Here is a 22090-nt window from a genome sequence, read left to right as displayed (position 1 = left end):
AACGTCTGACTTACCGAGCAGCTTGCTGTCATTTTCATAAAATCACTGATTTGCTAGTCCTCTAGTGATAATCTGCTAATAAAACAGCGACATTGCTGGAATTTCGGGTCTCTACCTCTACATAATGCCGCTTTCAGATTTGGTAGCAAAAACCTGGTGATAAAATAGACTTTAACCCCTTAGTAACAGCCAATTTGGTACTTAATGACTGGGCCAAATTTTACAATTCTGACCACTGTCACTTTATGAGGTTATAACTCTGGAACGCTTTAATGGATCCCGCTGATTCAGAGATTGTTTTTTCGTGACATATTTTACTTCAAGTTAGTGGTAAAATTTCTTCGATATTACTTGCGTTTATTTATGAAAACAATGGAAATATTGCAAAAAAAATTTTTTTTAAATTTTTCAAGTTTTCAAAATTTGAATTTTTATGCTCTTAAATGAGAGATATGTCACAAAATAGTTAATAAATACCATTTCCCACATGTCTATTTACATCAGCACAAATTTGGAAACACTTTCTTTTTCCATTAGGAAGTTTTAAGGGTTAAAACTTGACCAGCAATTTCTCATTTTTATAACAAAATGTACAATTTTTTTTTTTTTGGGGGGGGACGACATCACATTTAAAGTCACTTTGAGGGGTGTCCATGACAGATAAAACCCAAAAGTGACACCATTCTAAAAACTGCTCCACTCAAGGTGCTCAAAACCACATTCAATAATTTTATGAACCCTTTGTGAAGCAATGTGGAAGGAAAAAATTAACATTGCGATCACATCAGAGAGAAATTAAATAAATGGCACATCGGACTTTTTATTTTTTGCGGCCACCGCTACACTGTTAGTAGCGGCGATCGCAAAACTGGGTCGGTAAGAAACGACCCGAATTATGCTCTTTGGGGTCTTGGCTATCCCCGGCAGCCGAGGCTCCGAGATCTGCCGAGTACCGCATGCGCCCGCCATTTTTTCTGGGTAAAGGTGGCAGCGCCCATGGGGGGAGGAAGTAGGAGGACCCACGGACACCGGTAAGTAATCGGGGACCCCATTTCTCTCTCCTCTGATTTTTTTTTGCGTCTGCCGGTAAACTGTTAATTACTGGCAATTGCAACCCAGGGGTCTGTAAAAAGGAGATTTTTGTGTACTCACCGTAAAATCTTTCTCCGAGCCAATCATTGGGGGACACAGTAAACACAAAGAATTAACTCCTTCTCTGCAGTATACACCCCTTGACTGGCCAGTAACGACCCAGTTCGGTAGTAAAGCAGTAGGAGTATAAGAAAAACCAAGACAAGTAAACCATGTCAAAAACTGAGGAACAAACCACAACCAGCCAATAGGCTAACAGGGTGGGTGCTGTGTCCACCAATGATTGGCTCGGAGAAAAAGATTTTACGGCGAGTACACAAAAATCTCCTTTTCTCCTACACCTCATTGGGGGACACAGGACCATGGGATGTCCAAAAGCAGTCCCTGGGTGGGGAGCAATTGCACTGCTAAAACCCCATGTACCACTGGCTTACTGAGGTACCGCAGTCTGCAGAATGCGCCTGCCAAGGGCAGCGTCTGCCGAAGCCTGGGTATGAACGTAATATTGTTTCGTGAAGGTATGCAGACTGGACCAAGTCACAGCTTTACAAAGCTGTTGTGCTGAAGCCTGGTGCCGAATGGCCCAAGAAGCACCGACCGACCGAGTCGAATGCGCCTTAATCCCTGCTGGGACAGGGGTGTTCCTGAGGCGGTAGGATTCCTGAATAGTGGAGTGAATCCACTTGGCTAGAGTGGCCTTTGAGGCGGGTAGACCTTTCCTATGTCCCTCTGGAAGCAAGAACAGGACATCCGACTTACGGAAGGGAGCCGTGGGAGATATGTACCACCGAAGAGCTCTAACCACATCCAGAGTATGGAGAGCTTTCTCGATACGATGGGTTGATGCCGGACAGAATGAAGGCAAGACAATGTCCTCATTTAGATGAAAGGAGGAGACGACTTTAGGTAGGAAAGAGGGATAGGTTCTCAACACTACCTTGTCTGGATGAAAAATCAGAAAAGGGGGTCGGCAAGAGAGGGCCGCCAACTCAGAAACTCTCCTGATTGATGTAATCGCCACGAGAAAGACCACCCTCCAAGAAAGGAGGGTGAGAGAGATGTCCTGCAATGGTTCGAAAGGGGCCTCCTGAAGAACTCCGAGAACCAAGTTAACCCTTATCTGACCTTGGACGGGATAGTACGTCCAAGGTCAGATCCCCTGCTGTGATGCAGGGCTCCGCGGTGAGCCCGCATCAAAGCCGGGACATGTCAGCTGTTTTGAACAGCTGACATGTGCCCGTAATAGGCGCGGGCAGAATCGCGATCTGCCCGCACCTATTAACTAGTTAAATGCCGCTGTCAAACGCAGACAGCAGCATTTAACTACCGCTTCCGGCCGGGCGGCCGGAAATGACATCATCGCCGACCCCCATCACATGATCGGGGGTCGGCGATGCGTCTCCATTGTAACCATAGAGGTCCTTGAGACCTCTATGGTTACTGATTGCCGGTGGCTGCGAGCGCCACCCTCTGGTCGGCGCTCACAGCACACCTCCATTTCTGCTACATAGCAGCGATCAGCAGATCGCTGCTATGTAGCAGAGCCGATCACGTTGTGCCTGCTTCTAGCCTCCCATGGAGGCTATTGAAGCATGGCAAAAGTAAAAAAAAAAAAGTTGAAAAAAAAATGTTAAAAAAAATTAAAAAAATATAAAAAGTTTAAATCACCCCCCTTTCGCCCCAATCAAAATAAATCAATAAAAAAAAAAATCAAATCTACACATATTTGGTATCGCCGCGCTCAGAATCGCCCGATCTATCAATTAAAAAAAAGCATTAACCTGATCGCTAAACAGCGTAGCGGGAAAAAAATTCGAAACACCAGAATTACGTTTTTTTGGTCGCTGCGACATTGCATTAAAATGCAATAACGGGCGATCAAAAGAACGTATCTGCACCGAAATGCTATCATTAAAAACGTCATCTCGGCACGCAAAAAATAAGCCCTCAACCGACCCCAGATCAAGAAAAATGGAGACGCTACGAGTATCGGAAAAATGGCGCAATTTTTTTTTTTTTTTTTTTTTTTTTTTAGCAAAAAGTTTGGATTTTTTTTTCACCACTTAGATAAAAAATAACCTAGCCATGTTAGGTGTCTATGAACTCGTACTGACCTGGAGAATCATAATGTCAAGTCAGTTTTAGCATTTAGTGAACCTAGCAAAAAAGCCAAACAAAAAACAAGTGTGGGACTGCACTTTTTTTGCAATTTCACCGCACTTGGAATTTTTTTTCCTGTTTTCTAGTACACGACATGCTAAAACCAATGATGTCGTTCAAAAGTACAACTCGTCCCGCAAAAAATAAGCCCTCACATGGCCAAATTTACAGAAAAATAAAAAAGTTATGGCTCTGGGAAGGAGGGGAGTGAAAAACGAACACGGAAAAACTAAAAATCCCAAGGTCATGAAGGGGTTAAGATCCCATGAAGCCAAAGGCATTCTGTAGGGAGGGACCACCCAGGAGACTCCTTAGATGAACGTCTTAGCTGGCAGTCTGGAAGCGATGTTTCGTTTGAGCATTGCACCATGAAATATATATATATGACATATGTGCATGAATACGGGTTTCCTAGCACAAATCATGGTAGAAGAAAATCCCTGGAGAGAATCCGGCTTGGGCTAAAATCCAGGATTCAACGGCCACGCTGTCAAAGACAGGAGAGTTCTGGTGGCAAATCGGGCCCTGTGAGAGAAGATCCATGCGATCTGGAAAACGCCAGGGGACGTCGGCGACCATTTGGACGAGTTCCGCGTACCATGCTCGGCGCGGCCAGTCCGGCGCAACGAGGATCACCGGTCTCCCCTCTGCCCTGATCTTCTTGATGACTCTCGGGAGCAGAGGAAGAGGCGGAAATATGTATGTATGGCAGCTGGAACCGATGCCACAACAGGACCAGAGCATCTGCTCCGATGGCGCAAGGATCGCGGGATCGAGCAATGAACTGGGGAACCTGATTGTTTAGCCTCAAGGCCATGAGATCCACATTCGGCGTCCCCCAGGGAAGACAAATCTGCTGGAAGACTTCCAGATGGAGGGACCTCTCGCCCGAGGCAAGACCTTGGCGACTGAGGAAGTCCGCTTCCCAATTCTCCACACCCGGTATGTGGATCGCCGAGATGAGCGAATTATTGGTCTCGGCCCAGCGTAGGATGTGGGAGACTTCGAGCATGGCTGCCCTGCTACGGGTTCCCCCTTGCTGGTTGATACACGCCACGGCTGTGGCGTTGTCAGATTGGATTCTAGTGGGATGGCCTGCAAGAAGGTGGTGAAAGTTGTGTAAGGCAAGTGTGATTGCTCGAATCTCCAAGATTTTGATTGGAAAACGCGACTCTCTTGTGGACCAAAGACCCTGTGCCATGTGGTGATTGAAAACTGCGCCCCAGCCCAAAAGGCTGGCATCGGTGGTCACCACTAGCCAGCGCACTGGGAGAAAGGACTTCCCTTGTTCCAGGGAGGACTGCAGCGTCCACCACCTGAAGGTCTGCCTGACCTGTGGGGACAGATGAAAATGACTGTCGAGGGAGAACGGACTCCTGTCCCAGGCTAACAGCAGCGCCTGTTGCAGGGGACGGAGATGGAACTGCGCAAACCGAACTGCTTCCATCGCCGCAACCATTTTCCCGAGGATGCGCATCGTTAAGCGAATGGAGTGAGGGACTGGGTGGGAGAGCTTGCGCGTGCCCTGTTGTAAGGACAAGACCTTCTCTGGAGGGAGAATGACTAACCCGCGGGAAGAGTCCAAAATCATGTCTAGGAAACAGATTTGCTGAGCCGGCACTGGAGAGGATTTCTCGAAGTGGATTTTCCAACCCAGGCGAGAAAGAGAATCCACACTGATATTTACAGACTCCTCGCAGGCAGAATGGGACGGACGATTGATTAATAAGTCCTCCAGATATGGAAGAACTACCACTCCCCGAGCGTGAAGAATGGCCATGACGGCTGCCATGACATTCGTGATGACTCTGGGGGCAGTGGCGAGTCCAAAGGGCAAGTCCAAAAACTGGAAGTGTTCTTCCTGGACTACGAATCGCAGGAACTGCTGATGAGAGGCAAAAATTGGGATGTCTAGATAAGCATCCTTGATGACTATGGATGCAAGGAACTCTTTTTCCAGGGACGCAACAACGGAACGGAGCGAGTCCATCCTGAAGTGTAGGACCCGTACGAACTTGTTTAGCAGTTTGAGGTCCAGTATGGGCCGTAGAGTCCCATCCTTTTTTGGGACCACAAATAGGTTGGAGTAAAACCCCTTGAACCTTTGGTCTCGAGGGACCGGAACGATGACACTGTCCCTTTTGAAGCGCCTGTATGGCCTGAAGATGTGACGCCCTTGATTTGGGGGGAGAGAAGACTGGAAGAAGGGAGGGACTGAAGTAAATTCGATTTTGTATCCGAAAGACACGAGCTCTCTGACCCACTCGTCGTGAACGACTGAGAGCCAATTTTGACGGAACGAAAGAAGACGTCCGCCTACTTTGTCGGTGTCCGCCGGACACGTCGACGAGTCATTGTGTAGAAGGTTTAAGGGATACGGATGCCTTAGGGCCAGAAGGTCTCGGGCGGGGCTTCCAGGAACGGTTAGGTCTGTATGAGACCTGGGGATTTCTGTTTTCCTGCTGTCCTGAACCAGGGGAAGTGGAGGACCAACTGGAGCTGTTAGGAATGGACCAGAATCGAAACTGTTGTTGATTCCGAAAAGGCCGGGCAGGTTTTTGCTGGGGAAGAAATTTACTCTTCCCTCCAGTAGCGTCAGAAATGATTTGGTCTAGTTTTCCCCCAAATAAATGGCCAGCTTGGTAAGGTAACGAAGTCAGCGACTTTTTAGAAGCAGAATCTGCTTGCCAATCACGGAGCCACAAGGCCCTCCTCATGGAGATAGCGTTTGCAGCCGCTTGCACTGCGCAATTAGCAGCATCTATGGAAGCATTAACTACGAAATCTCCGGCCTGAGCTATCTGGTTAGCTAGTCTAGCTGCCTCTGGTGGGAGATTACCGTCGTGGACGGTAGAGGTTAACACCTCTGCCCGGGAAACCATTGTCTTAGCCACCCAGGTAGCGGCAAAAGACGGAAGGAGAGCGGCTCCTGAGGCCTCAAAGACTGAGCGAGCCAGGTAGTCAATTTGACGGTCAGAATGATTTTGACTGATGAATCATCAGACTGATAAGATAAAACTGTTTTGGATGCGAATCGCGATACGGCAGGATCCACAGAAGGAGATAGAATCAACTCCATCAGGTCCTTGGAGAAAGGATATTTAGCTTCCGTGGCTTGAGCCGTAAATCGCTTCTCCGGGTGTTCCCTGTGTTTTGGACAATGTCCTGAAACTCAGGGTGATTAGCAAATATCTTTTGAATGCATTTAGTCTTTTTAAAAGACATGACGTGTTCCTGAGTGGATACAGATTCCTCGTCCACCATTAGTGTTTCGTTGACAGCCTCAATAAAGGGAGTCAAGTGTCTCCTGACCGATAGAGGAATCTTGGGTTAAAGATTCCTCCGACTCGTATTCCAAGTCATGTACGCTGTGACCCTCGGGGGAGCGAGAAGATGAGCTCGTAGATGCTGAAGCTCGAGCTTGTACGGGAGAGGAGGAAAGGGTCCTTTTTCTGGCACCCCGAGATTCCTGTAGTACAGAACACCCCCTGTGGTCGGACGGCCCCGCATCGGTGCCAGATTCCGTTGCAGTCGACGGAGGTGAGTTCTGGCTTAGGGAGGATCCCCGCAAAAGAGTCCAATGCCTTGACCAAGGAATCCACTGAACGTGACAAGGACGTGGCCCACTCAGGAGGGTTAGGCTCGACGGGGTCGGTGGAGACATTGGAGGTGGAGGCAGAAGGCGGCTGCGCACAGGCCTGGTCACAGTTCTGGCACAGAGGAGTATTGTGGGCACGTGGCAACGCAGAATTGCAAGTGGCACATGAAGTAAAGAACACAGTGTGATTTTTTATTGACCCTTTTAGCCTCCTTAGATTGAGACATAGTGTATGTCTATTCTCCAATAAACTGCGATAGCAGGGCTATGGGTGCAGAGAAGGGGTTAAGCTTTTCCATATGGAGTGGAGCAGCTTACCCACGGTCCTGTGCTGGCGTCCCCAGGGAGGAAGAGAGCGAAGTAGCGTTTTTGGCTGAATTATCCCCCCCAGAAGTGGAGTCCCAAAATGGCGCCCGAGATTTGCAGGGCTCTTCTCGTTCAGAGCGAGAAGCGAATGAATAGTGGGCGGGGCTATGGCGGTGGGAGGGAATTTTTGAACTGCGACCTAGTCCAGCTGAAGAAGCCGGGGACTAAATTTGTGGAGCGCGCCGGCGGCCGCGCCTAATGATCGTCGCCGTCATCTAGCCAGCGGTACCTCTCCCCAGGGACCCGGACCGCACCTTCCCACGCCAGCAGCGTGAGGAAGGGTAGTACTCACCGAGGAGGGAGCCAGCTCCAGCTCAATCGATCCTGCCCTATGCCGTGGGATGGAGAGCGTCCTGATGTGTGCCTGCCGCAAGGGACTTACGGCTACTGTGGGGACTACATGACGCAGTCAGGTGAGGACTTAATTGCGGAGGAGCCCGGGAGATGCACATAAGCAGTGTACTCTGTGTTCGCCATCTTACAGGGGGGCGATCGGGACCGTACAGGAACTGTCGCCCTAGCGTAGATTAGGCGTGCCCCAGTCGTCGCAGGAGAGATACGGGGAGGTATACTTGCCGTGCTCACCTGTTCATGGTTCGGGGGAGAGCAGACCCTGAAAAGGAATCCGTCGCCCCCTTCACGCCGTTAATTTAAAAATAAAAATTTACAGAAAAAAAACAAAAACAAAAAAAAAAACGTTGGGGTCTGAAAAACAGACCCAAGTGCCTCCTACAGACACTAAGCAAGAACTGGGTCGTTACTGGCCAGTCAAGGGGTGTATACTGCAGAGGAGGAGTTAATTCTTTGTGTTTACTTAGTGTCCTCCTAGTGGCAAGCAGCATAACACCCATGGTCCTGTGTCTCCCAATGAGGCGTAGGAGAAAACAGACCAGAATCATGTTCTCTGGGGTCTCGGCTACACCCGGCAGCAGAGACCCTGGAGAAAATCCAACTCTGGGGGGCGCTATACACTTTTTCCATATGCTGTGGTTTAAGTACCCTTAACTACAGCCGTTAAAAGGCGTATTGGCGGTTTTTAAGGGCTTAAAGGGAATCTGTGTGTGTTGACAGTTTGTTTTTTCTCCATTTTTTACGTTTGCCATGATGGCTTGGGTTTGGAGTTTCCAGCCGATTCATCAATTGCAACTTTTTAAAAAGTACATATTTATTTTCTAAATTTTAACCTTTTAATCCTAAAAGTTTGTGTGAAAAGGTAAAAACAGACCATTTTATATTTTGTCAAAATTTCATAAAATACCTGTGGCATTTTGAAGAATTTGGTGCAAGCAAAAAATAAAAAGCAAACATAATGAACAGGGCCTTAGACATGTCTTTTTTTTTTTTTTTAAAGGCCATAAGCTAAGAAGTACCTGCAGTATCATCCAAGTCTATGAGCTTAGGCATTAAGCTTTCAGGTAGTTTTTCAGGCAAATCATATCCATTTTTTCGAGCAACTACAAGATGAAAAGCAGCACAGAATTCATCCAACGTCAACGCTCCATCCTTATCAAAATCTGAGAGCTCCCTACAATGAGAAATTATTATAAGCACACAACACACTGCTTAGAACAATTTAGTACACCCCATCGAAGTGTCACATTTTAATCAATATCTCACGTAATACAAGAACAATTTCAGAAATTTTGACAACAGAGTTTCATAGAATACTTTAACCCATAACATGAAAGGATAATAATATAAGTCATTATAAAATTGTCAGTTTTATTCAAATTAGTTGGTGATTAGTTGGAGTGTATTCATTTCTGCATCAACAACTACATACAGTATTTTGTATGACCTCCATGATTCTTAGGCTGCCGTCACACTAGCAGTATTTGGTCAGTATTTTACATCAGTATTTGTAAGCCAAAACCAGGAGTGGGTGATAAATACAGAAGTGGTGCATATGTTTCTATTATACTTTTACTCTAATTGTTCCACTCCTGGTTTTGGCTTACAAATACTGATGTAAAATACTGACCAAAGACTGCTAGTGTGACGGCGGCCTTAAGGACAGCACCCAGTGTTCTAGGCATGGCATGAACAAGTTGGCGACATATTGCAAAAGCGATCTTTTTCCGTTCTGTAGGTACAACCTCCTTTACAGCCTGGATAATGTGATGCTCCACTAGTCTTTTCAGAAGTCCCCATAGGTGATCAATTGGAGACAAGATTGTTCGATCAGGAGACATAATTGGTCATTAAATCACTTTCACTCTGTCTTACTTCAAAAACGCAAAAGATGTGTGCTTGTCAAAATTTTGGAAATTGTTCTAGTTTTCAGTGACAGATTGATTAAAATCTTACTTTTAATGCACTCATTTATGCTAAGCACTGTATATACACAAACGAGCATATAAATATCTCCAAATAAAAGATTTAAAGGAACCAGTCACCAGTTTTGGCCGATATGAGTTACGGCCATCAACTTTCAGGGCTGATATACATCATTCTGTAATGCTGTATATCTGCCCCCAACCCGATCTGTAAGAAGAAAAAAAACTTATTATACTCACCTGCGGGGCGGTCCAGTCCAAGGGGTGTCCCTCTTCTTGATCCTGCACCTCCCATCTTCTTACGATAGCCATACTCCTCCTTGGTTCGAACGGATCACACGTCCCTGCATCATCCACAGGCTCCCCGGCATCGCGCTCCTGCGCAGACGTACTTCTCTGCCCTGTTGAGGGCAGAGCAAATTCCTGCAGTGCACAGGCGCTGGGCCTCACTGACCTTTCCCGCTGCCTACACACTGCAGTACTTCACTATTCCCTCAGCAGGGCAGATACGACTGCGCAGGATCACGGTGTCAAGTAGACTCTGTGGATGATGCAGGGACATGTGATCCATTTGATCCAAGGAGGAGGATAGCGATCGTAAGAAGATGGGAGGTGCAGGATCAAGAAGAGGGACACCCCTCGGACCGGATCACCCCGCAGGTGAGTATAATAAAAGTTATTTTTCTTCTTACAGGTTGGGTTGGGGGCAGATATACAGCAATACAGAATGCTGTATATTATTATTCATTTTTATAGCGCCATTTATTCCATGGCGCTTTACATGTGAAATCAGCCCTGAAAGGCGGTGGCCGTAACTCGTATCGGCCAAACCTGGTGACACGTTCCCTTTAAATAGATTTCAAACATTGTGAATACAAGAGATACACATGTACCTCCAATTTAAAAAAAACAAACAAACAAAAAAATACAAACAATTTTCCATAAATGAGTAGTACCAGAAAAGATGATACACAAACATATCTTACTACAGATAAATACTCCACTTCCCCTTCACTGGGCCATCACTCTGAATTCACTGGTAAAATCCATCTCCAGAGAGGAGACAAACGTTCAGATCACCCAGAGATCGGATTACAGATGCTGCTCATAGAAGTCAATGGGAAGAAGAGGCGGAGGAGGGAGAAACAGACTCTGCAGCCTCTCATAGGTTTACTATCTGATCCCAGAGAGGGAATTAGAGCAGTGCTGCTGAATATCATCCTCCAAGCTGCTGATGTATCGGATGGTGTGCTACAGAGAAATAGGGGAGCAGGGTTTTCTCTTTTCTATGACATGTAAGGGAAACCTCAGCAGTTATTCTGAGTGAGAGGAGTAAAGGTGTTCGAGAAGTGGAGAAAGAGGCATTTTTCTAGAATAAGGTACATAAACTTCTTGTTCTTTAAAATTGATAAAAAGCATGTTTATATCTGCATGTACATAAAAGGGTTATTCTCAGCTTGTCTCTTGAGCAGCACACAACTTTCCAGTGTTTTTCACTTCCCGATTTCTGGCAGCACCAGCTCTTCTCCTTGAGTGCTATGGATTGGCGTGTGGCAGAGTTGTAGTATTAGGATATGTAATTATGTTCAATAATCATCCCTGAGAACGGATCCAGCAGGAATAAGGACAAACAGAAGCTGTGCAGACAACTTTTTATCCATATATTAAAAAAAACTAAACAAACCCTCACTTCATCTTGATCTTTTTTTCCCCCTTTTTAACAGACTATAGAAAATGGATCAGTTCATCAGCCATCCCTTTTTCTTTCATTTGGAGAGGATCCATTTTTTTGCTTACCGGATCAGTTTCAAAACAGATGGCTATCTAACTGATCCATTTTCCATAGATCCAGTTGAATTTTCTTTTTAGCTGGACAGAAGTTGTGTCTGCACACCTTTTTGTCCATGGATAGCGGCGGCATCCATTCTAACAGATGATTATTTACTATAGATGTGCATATAGCCTTAACAGAACTATTAGGGTGCGTGTCCACTGTCTGGATTGACAGCGCGGAAAGCCCGCACCGCCCAAAGCACCGCCCCTTCTGTACGCACGGTGAATCTCTGCACCCTATACATAGGACCCGGTTATTTACCTTGCGGCAACGGAGCGCCGCCGCAAGGTAAACAGACATGCTGCATTCTAAAAAGACACGCCGCATGTCCGGAAACACAGGGCCGCCAAGTGCGTGTTTCATAAAATCGCCTCCACTATGCTGTAACATCTGGACGCTGCGGGTTGAATGCTGCGGCTGTACGCAGCGTTCAATCCGCAGCTAATTCGGATGTAACCCGGCCCATGGACACATACCCTAAAGCTCAGCACAGTTCTGCTGTAACACAATAAGAGATCAGTTTGGTCTGAGTCTGCACTGTTACCACTATATTTACACTGAGATAACAGGGCAATTGAGAAAGCTCACGTGAGAGCAGAGATTATGAGAACTGCTCTAGAAACAAATAATGATGGGGATGGTGATTTTACAAGATTTATTATAGCAGCTTGTCAGGAGCGGAAAGGGAGGTGGATCTGAGCAGCTAAATCAATAGAAATCAATAGGATGGAAAGAAGTGACTAGTATGTTAAGAGTTAATGCCTCTCCTGGAATATAACTAGTGAGCACACTTGGCCAGGCACCATGGAAACCAGCTGTGCACTATGAAAGCTAAAAGCTCATTAAAAAAAGAGTATTAAAAGAAAAAACAAGTCAATTACAAACTTGCTTAATTTCACACCAACTAAAGCAATTTAACAACATGAGTACCCCTTTAATGGGGTTGTCCATTACTAGGACAACCTCTTCTGAATCTGATTTTTTTTCCCCCATTAAAACGAAAAAATCTAACTTCACCCCCACCCCGTACTGGCACCATTCCAGCAGAATCGGCACTTGAGTTCCCAGGGCTCACATGAGGCCATGTCACGTGAGCCATGTGCCCAATCAGCACATGCATCACTGTCTCCGCTTTCGGACGCATAATTAATCTAGAAAAAGGTGGAAACAGCGACACCAGCGCAAATTGGGCACAAAACTCATGTGACGCAACAACATCATGTGAGCCCTGAGAATGCAAGTGAGTGGAAGTGTTCTTATTCTAAAGGGGACAAACATTCATATCAAGAAAGGGTTGTCCTTGTAGTGAACAACCCGTTTACCACAAATAAACTAGATGGTTTACAATATACACATGGAAACGTACCATATATGAGAAAGCTCTGGAATTGGAAGCTTAGATTTTGTAAAAAATTCTTTTGCAGCTGATCCTACAAAAAAAAAAAAAAAATCTGTTCAGTGTAAAAATATACAATCACTTTGATGGACCTGAAAAACACGAAGATGACAAAATGTATAAAGCCTCTACTAATAAGCTGCAGTGCCACAACATACAGCAATGCCCCATTCCCAAAGGAAAAAATATATATCTTAGGTCAGAGTTCACTTTTTACTTCAGGGAATCTGTCAGCAGCATGATGTAGGGATGGGAGACTGGATTCCAGCGATGCACCACAGTTTACTGGGTGCAGCAGCTGTGGTAGGATCGCAGACCTAATAATGTGGAGCCGTTTATAGCCCCAGCGCACCGATTAGTAACGTTTTTCAATATACAGTGTACCCAGAAAATCTGGCAATCAGTGGTGGGGTGTGGTTGGACCCAAGCTCCAATTTATAAAGAGCAGAGATTTTCTTGACAATCTTGATGAAGGGGAATGGTGGAGTAAGACACTTCTGATCCATGAACATAATTTCCCTAAGAAGAGTAAGATTTCTGGGGTCGGGAACGCTTATGAATAACGATAGATAGAGTCATTTTATGCACAAAGATTATGTGGAAATTCTAGTCTGACTGGCTAAATATCTAAGCATCAGTAAAAGATCCACATAACAAAAGTCTACAATCAAAATACTCATCTAGATAAGATAGGGAAGGCTTAACCCTTGTGACGCACGAGTTGTTTAGGCCAGGGGTCCCCAACTCCAGTCCTCAAGGCCCACCAACAGATCATGTTTTCAGGATTTCCTTTGCATTGCACAGGTGATGCAATTATTACCTGGGCAAGACTAAGGAAATCCTGAAAACATGACATGTTGGTGGGCCTTGAGGACTGGATTTGGGGACCCGTGGTTTAGGCTATGTGCACACGTTGCAGATTTGACTGGAATTTCCTGTGCAGATTCTGCATTTCTTGGCAGAAAACGCAGATCAGAATCTGCGCCTTTTTTTGGTCTGTGCACACGTTGCAGATTTTTGTGCGGATTTCTTCCTTTTTTTTTTACCCCTGCAGATTTCTATTATGGAATGGGTGCAGAAACGCAGCAGACCTGCACATAGAATTGACATGGTCCTTTTTTTCAATCTGCTGCGTTTTCCGTCCAGAATTTTCCGCACCATTAGCACAGCATTTTTTTTTGCCATTGATTTACATAGTACTGTAAATCACTTGCAGATCTGCAGCGTTTCTGGGCGGAATAAAAAGCTACAGTTCTTGCAGGAAATCTGCAACATGTGCACATACCCTTATAGATAATTTCAGAATACACATTACTGCTTTGCTGCCATTCACATCATTTACACCAAAACATTTTATATTTAGGATTAAAGGGAACCTGTCACCCCGAAAATCGGGGGTGAGGTAATCCCACCGGCATCAGGGGCTTATCTGCAGCATTCTATAATGCTGTAGATAAGCCCCCGATGTTACCTGAAAAAGGAGAAAAAGACGTTAGATTATACTCACCCAGGAGCGGTCCCGCTGCTGGTCTGGTCAGATGGGCGTCTCCGGTCCGCTGCGTCGCCTCCCATCTTCTTTCCATGACGTCCTCTTCTGATCTTCAGCCACGGCTCCGGCGCAGGCGTACTTTGCTCTGCCCTGTTGAGGGCAGAGGATAGTACAGCAGTGCGCAGGCGCCGGAAAGGTCAGAGGCCCGGCGCCTGTGCACTACAGTACTTTGTCTGCCCTCAACAGGGCAGAGCAAAGTACGCCTGCGCCGGAGCCGTGGCCGAAGATCAGAAGAGGACGTCATGGAAAGAAGATAGGAGGCGCCGCAGCGGACCGGAGACGCCCATCTGACCAGACCAGCAGCGGGACCGCCCCTGGGTGAGTATAATCTAACGTCTTTTTCTCCTTTTTCAGGTAACATCGGGGGCTTATCTACAGCATTATAGAATGCTGCAGATAAGCCCCTGATGCCGGTGGGATTACCTCACCCGCGATTTTCGGGGTGACAGGTTCCCTTTAAAAACATTTTAAAGTGGGTTGCACCATAAATGATAACTTGCGGGTAGCTGTGACACCCCCTCTTGATTGCGCTGTTTAAATGGTACATTGTCTCACATGTTTACCCCTCCGCCATTGTCTATATGACTGCCAAGGCCAAGTTCATGCTGATTTCAGTTTGATAGTTGTGGTCACCAGGAATGTTATCGGGCAGGACACCATGGTGCAACTATTTAGGCTGCATCCCATTCTATATAAGGGACAACTACATACATTTGTGGATCAAGGTATACAGATACTGCACGAGTTGTACACTATCAGCAGTAATCCATGCCATCGGACATCTCAATTTATCGGTGACTTATTGCACTAATTTGTAGCACATTGACGGGTTGTGCGTTGTGGCCACCTGCAGTATCAGTGACTTTTAGTGGGTAGACGTCACTTTGAATTCCATGTTTGTACACTATACACAGAACACCTTAAAATGCATAAAGGACCTTAAAACAAGCCCCCAACTACACCTCAAAACTTAGTACAGAACAATCTGAACATCAATGTAACTTATAGGTTTGAAAAGTATATTAATCAGTGTAAAGGCTCATACTCATTGTGTTTAAATTAGACAAGTGCAATCCGATGGAAAAAAAAACAAAAAACGGATTGCACTCTTAGTAGTGTTAGTCAATGATTCTGTGTTCATCTGCAATTTTTTTCTCAGCTCGGACAAGGAAATAAATGGCAGCATGCTACGAGTGACCGCGTATATTGGACAAGACTCATCAATGCAAGTCAATGGAAGAGCTGAGGACAAGCGCCAGAACTGACACATCTAATACATGAGCCAGTTCTGGTGTGGCTGAAGGCTGATGTTCTTAGTCTAGGAGGGGGCCAATATCCATGGCCCCTTCCTAGGCTATTAATATCAGCCTGAAGCTGTCTACCTAGCCTATGATGGTTATTAATAAAAGGGGGACCACGAGAGAGAGAGAGAGAGAGAGAGAGAGAGAGAGAGAGATGCCGCAAATGCAACAGCAGACTTGAACACGAAAGGCATGATTTTCTTTGTTAGAACTGTGTCCGTTAGAAAGTGCTGTGCTTGAATGGAAGTGTCATTTTGTGCAGAAAGACTCCCTTAAAAAAAATCTCCAGTTTTCCTCGGTCTACAAATGCGTGATCCTTAAGTGGCAGACGAGAAAAAGTTAGGAATGGTTACAAGTCTTACCTGGGATGAATCCATTTAGATCAGGCTGAATGTTCTTGAACTGATTGACATAATACTGCCTTTGTTCATCAGTTATCTTCCAGGGATCGTCATAACTACTGGATTGTCTACGAATTTCCTTTGTGGTAGTAGCAGAAGCCACAGTGCGTACAGTTGTCTGGTCCTGGAATTACAGGTTAAGTCTTCCCTATTAATCTTCGAGATTATTAGAAAAGGAGGGAGACAGACCTACTTAACTGGAGAAAGCACAAAGTTATTGACAGATTAAAGTCAGAGTGCAAGTAAAAGTCTACGAAAATAGATCCTTAAAAATCAGCCACTTGCATGCAAGCAGGATTGAAACAAAAACAACATTTCTACAAGAAATGGAAGTTTTAGAATAAAAGCACACATAGTGTTCATTAAATGGATTAGTGATGCATGCTTTCACATGTAATGGAGTGAGGAGGAAACAAATCAGAAGTATGGTCAACTGGGATAGCCTGGAAGCATGTTAGCAGAAATGTGGTGATTTCAATAAAAAAAAAAAATACTTATCTACAGACATTGTTCTACATAAGGTTAAAGAATAGCCAGCATTGTAAGTTTTATTTCAGAGATCAGTAGTACAGATGAAAATAATAAACTTTATAATATATCAGTTATCTGCTTCTTTCTCCACAGAACTGATATTTCACTCAAAATTCTCAATTTTGGGGTAAAATCTATATTCAGTTAAGAAATGTTCCATTACTGAGATAGGAGATGGCAGTTACTACTGATAAGATTCTCTGTAGATAGAGGGACTCACATCTACACACAATCCTTCAGCCGATTCATCCCATCCCTTTCATCTACTACTGTATATACTGGTAATTGTCTAAGGATCACTTCCGTCTGTCTGTCTCGGATATTCATTGGTCGCGGCCTCTGTGATGGAAATCCAAGTCGCTGATTGGTCTCGCCAGCTGCCTGTCATGGCTGCTGCAACCAATCAGCGACGGCCACAGTCCGATTAGTCCCTCCCTACTCCTCTGCAGTCAGTGCCCGGCACCCGCTCCATACTACCTTGCAGTCAGGGCCCGGCGCCCACTCCATACTCCCCTGCAGTCAGTGCCCGGCGCCCGCTCCATACTCCCCTGCAGTCGTCAGGGCCCGGCGCCCGCTCCATACTCCCCTGCAGTCAGGGCCCGGCGCCCGCTCCATACTCCCCTGCAGTCAGGGCCCGGCGCCCGCTCCATACTCCCCTGCAGTCAGGGCCCGGAGCCCGCTCCATACTCCCCGCAGTCAGCTCCCGGCACCCGCTACATACTCCCCTCCAGTTACAACTCACACAGGGTTAATGCCAGTGGTAACGGACCGCGTTATGCCGCGGGTAACTCACTCCGTTACCGCCGCTATTAACCCTGTGTGATCAAATGTTTTTACTATTGATGCTGCTTATGCAGCATCGATAGTAAAAAAAAATCTAATGTTAAAAATAATAATAATAAAAAAAAAACCTGCTATACTCCGTAGTCCAACGATGCGCTCCCGCCAGCTTCCGGACCCAGAGATGCATTGTGAAATTACCCAGAAGACGTAGCGGTCTTACGAGACCGCTAAGTGATTTGGGTAATTTCTCAATGCATCCTGGGAACGCAAGATGGCGGCAGCCGCGCGCATCGCCAGAGGTTCGCTGGATCTACGCTGGATCCCGACGGGTGAGTATATAACTATTTTTTATTTTAATTATTATTATTATTTTTTTTTAACAGGGATATGGTGCCCACACTACTAAATACTACGTGGCCAGTGTTAGATACTGCGTGGCTGCTATATACTACGTGGCCAGTGTTCTATACTATGTGGGCTGTGCGATATATTACGTGAGCAGTGTTCTATACTATGTGGGCTGTGCGATATATTACGTGAGCTGTGTTCTATACTATGTGGGCTGTGCGATATATTACGTGAGCTGTGTTCTATACTATGTGGGCTGTGCGATATATTACGTGAGCTGTTTTCTATACTATGTGGGCTGTGCGATATATTACGTGAGCTGTGTTCTATACTATGTGGGCTGTGCGATATATTACGTGAGCTGTGTTCTATACTATGTGGGCTGTGCGATATATTACGTGAGCTGTGTTCTATACTATGTGGGCTGTGCGATATATTACGTGAGCTGTGTTCTATACTATGTGGGCTGTGCGATATATTACGTGAGCTGTGTTCTATACTATGTGGGCTGTGCGATATATTACGTGAGCTGTGTTCTATACTATGTGGGCTGTGCGATATATTACGTGAGCTGTGTTCTATACTATGTGGGCTGTGCGATATATTACGTGAGCTGTGTTCTATACTATGTGGGCTGTGCGATATATTACGTGAGCTGTGTTCTATACTATGTGGGCTGTGCGATATATTACGTGAGCTGTGTTCTATACTATGTGGGCTGTGCGATATATTACGTGAGCTGTGTTCTATACTATGTGGGCTGTGCGATATATTACGTGAGCTGTGTTCTATACTATGTGGGCTGTGCGATATATTACTTGAGCTGTGTTCTATACTATGTGGGCTGTGCGATATATTACGTGAGCTGTGCGATATATTACGTGAGCTGTGTTCTATACTGCGTGGGCTGCTATATACTACGTGGGCTGCGTTATTTACTGCGTGGCTTATTTTAACGCATAGGGTATTCTATATATATATATATATACACACACACACACACACATATTCTAGAATACCCGATGCGTTAGAATCGGGCCACCATCTAGTTTAAAATAAGCTCTGGAAGCGCTACGTCCAAAGATCTTAACATCTCAATTACATAGTAAGGAAAACATCGACTTCTCAGGAATAAGACATCAGATGGCAGATATTAAGGTATCACTTTATTCAACTTTATGACCTGTGTGTCCATATAGACGGATTAGGAGGTTTAATCCTATTGACAGAATCCCTTTAAAGAGAGAATGTAGTGGAAGATCTCCTGAAGAGCATGTTCTCCTGGATCCATGGTTTATCTACAGAAGAAAAAAATCCACTGCCCATTTTTCCCATCTCCAGTATGTCAACTGCAAAAAGCACTGGAATATGAAGTTTCAGAGCTTTCTTCACCGCTGAAGGGCTCCTGGTACCCCTTCCTCACTCATGGTTCAAACATTGCCAGCACGTCAGTAGTTGATCTGTATTCAAACAGGACTATTCAGGAGAGTTAGGAGGGGGAACAGTGTGAAATAGTCAGATCGATTATTTTCATCAAAGGAAAGGAGGAGTCAAATAGAACAACTTGGTTGAGGACAGGAAGGTACAACCAACTTGAGCAAGGCAAGTCTACCAGCAAAAAAAAAAAAAAAAAATTCACTTAACCTAGGAGAATTCTAGTGTGGGAAGCTTCTAATAGCTTTTTTTTTTTTTTTTTTTTTTTAGCAATATCCGAGTTAGAGACACACCTGTGGATGTATTTTAATACACACCTGAAACATGCCGTTTCTTTGTGTAGCATCATGGGAAAGTCTAAGGAAAACAGCCAAGATATCAGAAAGAGAATTGTGGCCTTGCACAAGTCTGGCTCATCCTTGGGTACAATTTCAAGATACCTGAAGGTGCCTTGTTCAGCTGTACAAACAATTATACACAAGTGCAAACAAGATGGGATGTCCAGCCATCATACCACTCAGGAAGGAGACTGGTTCTGTGTCCCAGAGATGAACGTGCTTTGCTTCGACATGCGCATATCAACCCACGGGCAAAAGCAAAAGACCTTGTGAAGATGATGGCGGAATCTGGTAAGATTGTGTCAATATCCACTGTGAAACAAGTACTGTTATCAACATAAGCTGAAAGGCCACCCTGCCAGGAAGAAGCCATTACTCTTTAAACATAAAAAAGCCAGACTAATGTTTGCAAATGCACACAGGAACAAAGACCTTAATTTTTGGAGGCATGGCCACTGATAGGATGAAAATTGAACTTTTTTAGCAGAATGACCATCCTTACGTTTAGAAGAAAAAGGGAGAAGCTTGGAAGCCTAAGAACACCATCCCAACTGTGAAACATGGGGGTGGCAGCATCATGTTGTGGCGTGGTCTTAAAGCCAAGACCTGAACTTTTAAAGTATTTGTGGCTAGTCCCTGTTCCAATTCCTTGCAGAAACTCTAAGACAGTTGTTATTGGAAACTCCCTCTTCTAACTTGGAACCTGAAAGGAAGTTCCTCCAGGTATCCCCCCCCCAGCAGTTTGGTAGTTCCTATATGGTCTTCTCTACTCCTGGAAACATTCACGATCAATATTATGGCTAATATTCTGAGGAGCTGCACCAGAGAAGTCTGGGTGACCAGCCTTTTGACCATTGCCACATATTAGGGCTCAGAGTAACGGCCCCCGACCACCTGCTCTATATTTCCACGAGGAGGGGACTTGGAGAAGCAACATGTGCCTGTTCAGACTGGATTGCCCAGTCATGCACCGCGACGTCTGCTTGCGTCATAAGGGCGCGTTCTCACCCCGCGCGTGCGCACTAGCCTCTGGACCTGGACTGCGGGAAGATTAAACCAAGAACAGTTAGTACATGGATAATGGCAGAGCATTAGGATGTTACACACATTACTCATCCAGGAGATGACGTCTATTCCGAATCCTTAGGTGTCTAAACCCTAAACAAGGGTTGGATGTTATTGCAACTAAGGAATACACAATCCGGCAGGTAATATTTCCTAACATCACCAGAGTTGGCCTTCTCATTAGAAACGTTGAAAGGGAAACGTGGATCATCACTCCTATTTTACTGACATTACACGCATATACATATCCTAAGAGGCAAGCTTGTCAGTATTATAGACAGCCATGGAGGGAGTAGCCATACTCTATGGCTAGAGAAAAGCAGGATTCTTCCCACCAGAGAGATGCTGATTCGCCACAAGGTGCCAAAGGCAGACATGCCGTCCCTGGTAACCATAATGCAATGTACTTATGGGACGAGAATCTGTCTACTGGATGTTAATCAAGGAAACCAGCCCGATTGTCACATGTGGAATTGGGAAGGATTTTTTCCTTCCACCCCTTGGTATTTTCTGCTCCCAGGACAGTAGTCTATCTCTTTATAGGTTGAGAAAAACTGTTCCATACGGAAGAACTGCTAATTTACTCAGATAATTAAAGCAAAGCTGCTTGCTAAGCCCTGTTGTAAAGAATGAATCAACAGAAGTTAGAACTGGGTACAAAACCACTAGGACTCTATAAGCCAGGGTTGGGGCCCCAAGACAAAAAATGAGAAATGGTAGACCAACAATATGCCTTGTGCGTGGCTGCAAGCCTAAATCAGAAGGTCTAACCCAGAGCCAACCGAAGTACTAGCATAGGGGCACTGAAGCAATATGATGCAATAAGATGACCGTAAGCACACATTTTGATGCATGGAGGCGCTATTCATGCAATGTGAAGCAAAAGCACAATGAAGCATCACGATGCAATATGATGCAATACAATGCATAAAGGCAATATGAAGCACTATGATGCAACATGATGTAATATGATGCAACATGATGCACAGAGGCACTGTCAACTATGATGCACAGAGGCAATAAGAAACACTATAACACGTGATGCACAGAGGCACTATGATGCAATATGATACACAGAGGCACTCGATATGATGTATGGAGGCACTAAGATGCGACATGATGCACAGAGGCACTCAATATGATGCATAAAAGCACAATGATGCAATATGAAGCAGAGGTACTCAATATGATGCATAAAGGCACTATAATGCAACATGATGCACAGCGGCACTCAATATGATGTATAGAGGCACTTAATATGATGCATAAAGGCACTATGATGCAACATGATGCATAGAGGCTCTCAATATGATGCATAGAGGCACAATAATGCAATATGAAGCACAGAGGCACCCAGTATGATGCATAGATGCACTATGGTACAATATGACACCCAGAGGCACTCAGTACGATGCACAGAGGCACCATGATGCAACACAACGCGCAGAGGAACTCAATACGATGCCTAGAGGTACTATGATGCAACAAGATACATAGAGGCATGCAATATAATGCATAAAAGCACTATGATGCAATATGATACACAGAGATATGCCATATAATGCATAGAGGCACCAAGATGAAATATTATGCACAGAGGCACCTAGAATAATGCATA

At 45.2% G+C, this 22090-nt stretch overlaps 1 protein-coding gene across 4 annotated transcripts in view; it reads right to left on the bottom strand.

Moving 5' to 3' along the window:
- The window catches only part of REPS1 (RALBP1 associated Eps domain containing 1), a 134816-nt gene that overhangs the window by 58193 nt on the left and 54533 nt on the right, over positions 1-22090 (bottom strand). For all 4 annotated transcript variants that reach the window (XM_069725937.1, XM_069725939.1, XM_069725938.1 and 1 more), the window contains exons 6-8: positions 15935-16097; positions 12693-12756; positions 8587-8741 (exon numbers count right to left, since the gene is read on the bottom strand). In XM_069725937.1, coding sequence (XP_069582038.1) covers positions 8587-8741; positions 12693-12756; positions 15935-16097 — 382 coding nt within the window. The remainder of the gene's footprint in view (positions 1-8586; positions 8742-12692; positions 12757-15934; positions 16098-22090) is intronic.

The sequence above is a fragment of the Ranitomeya imitator genome, chromosome 5, assembly GCF_032444005.1.
Source record: "Ranitomeya imitator isolate aRanImi1 chromosome 5, aRanImi1.pri, whole genome shotgun sequence".
In the NCBI taxonomy this organism is placed as follows: domain Eukaryota; kingdom Metazoa; phylum Chordata; class Amphibia; order Anura; family Dendrobatidae; genus Ranitomeya; species Ranitomeya imitator.
This window is presented reverse-complemented; position numbering and strand designations above follow the sequence as displayed.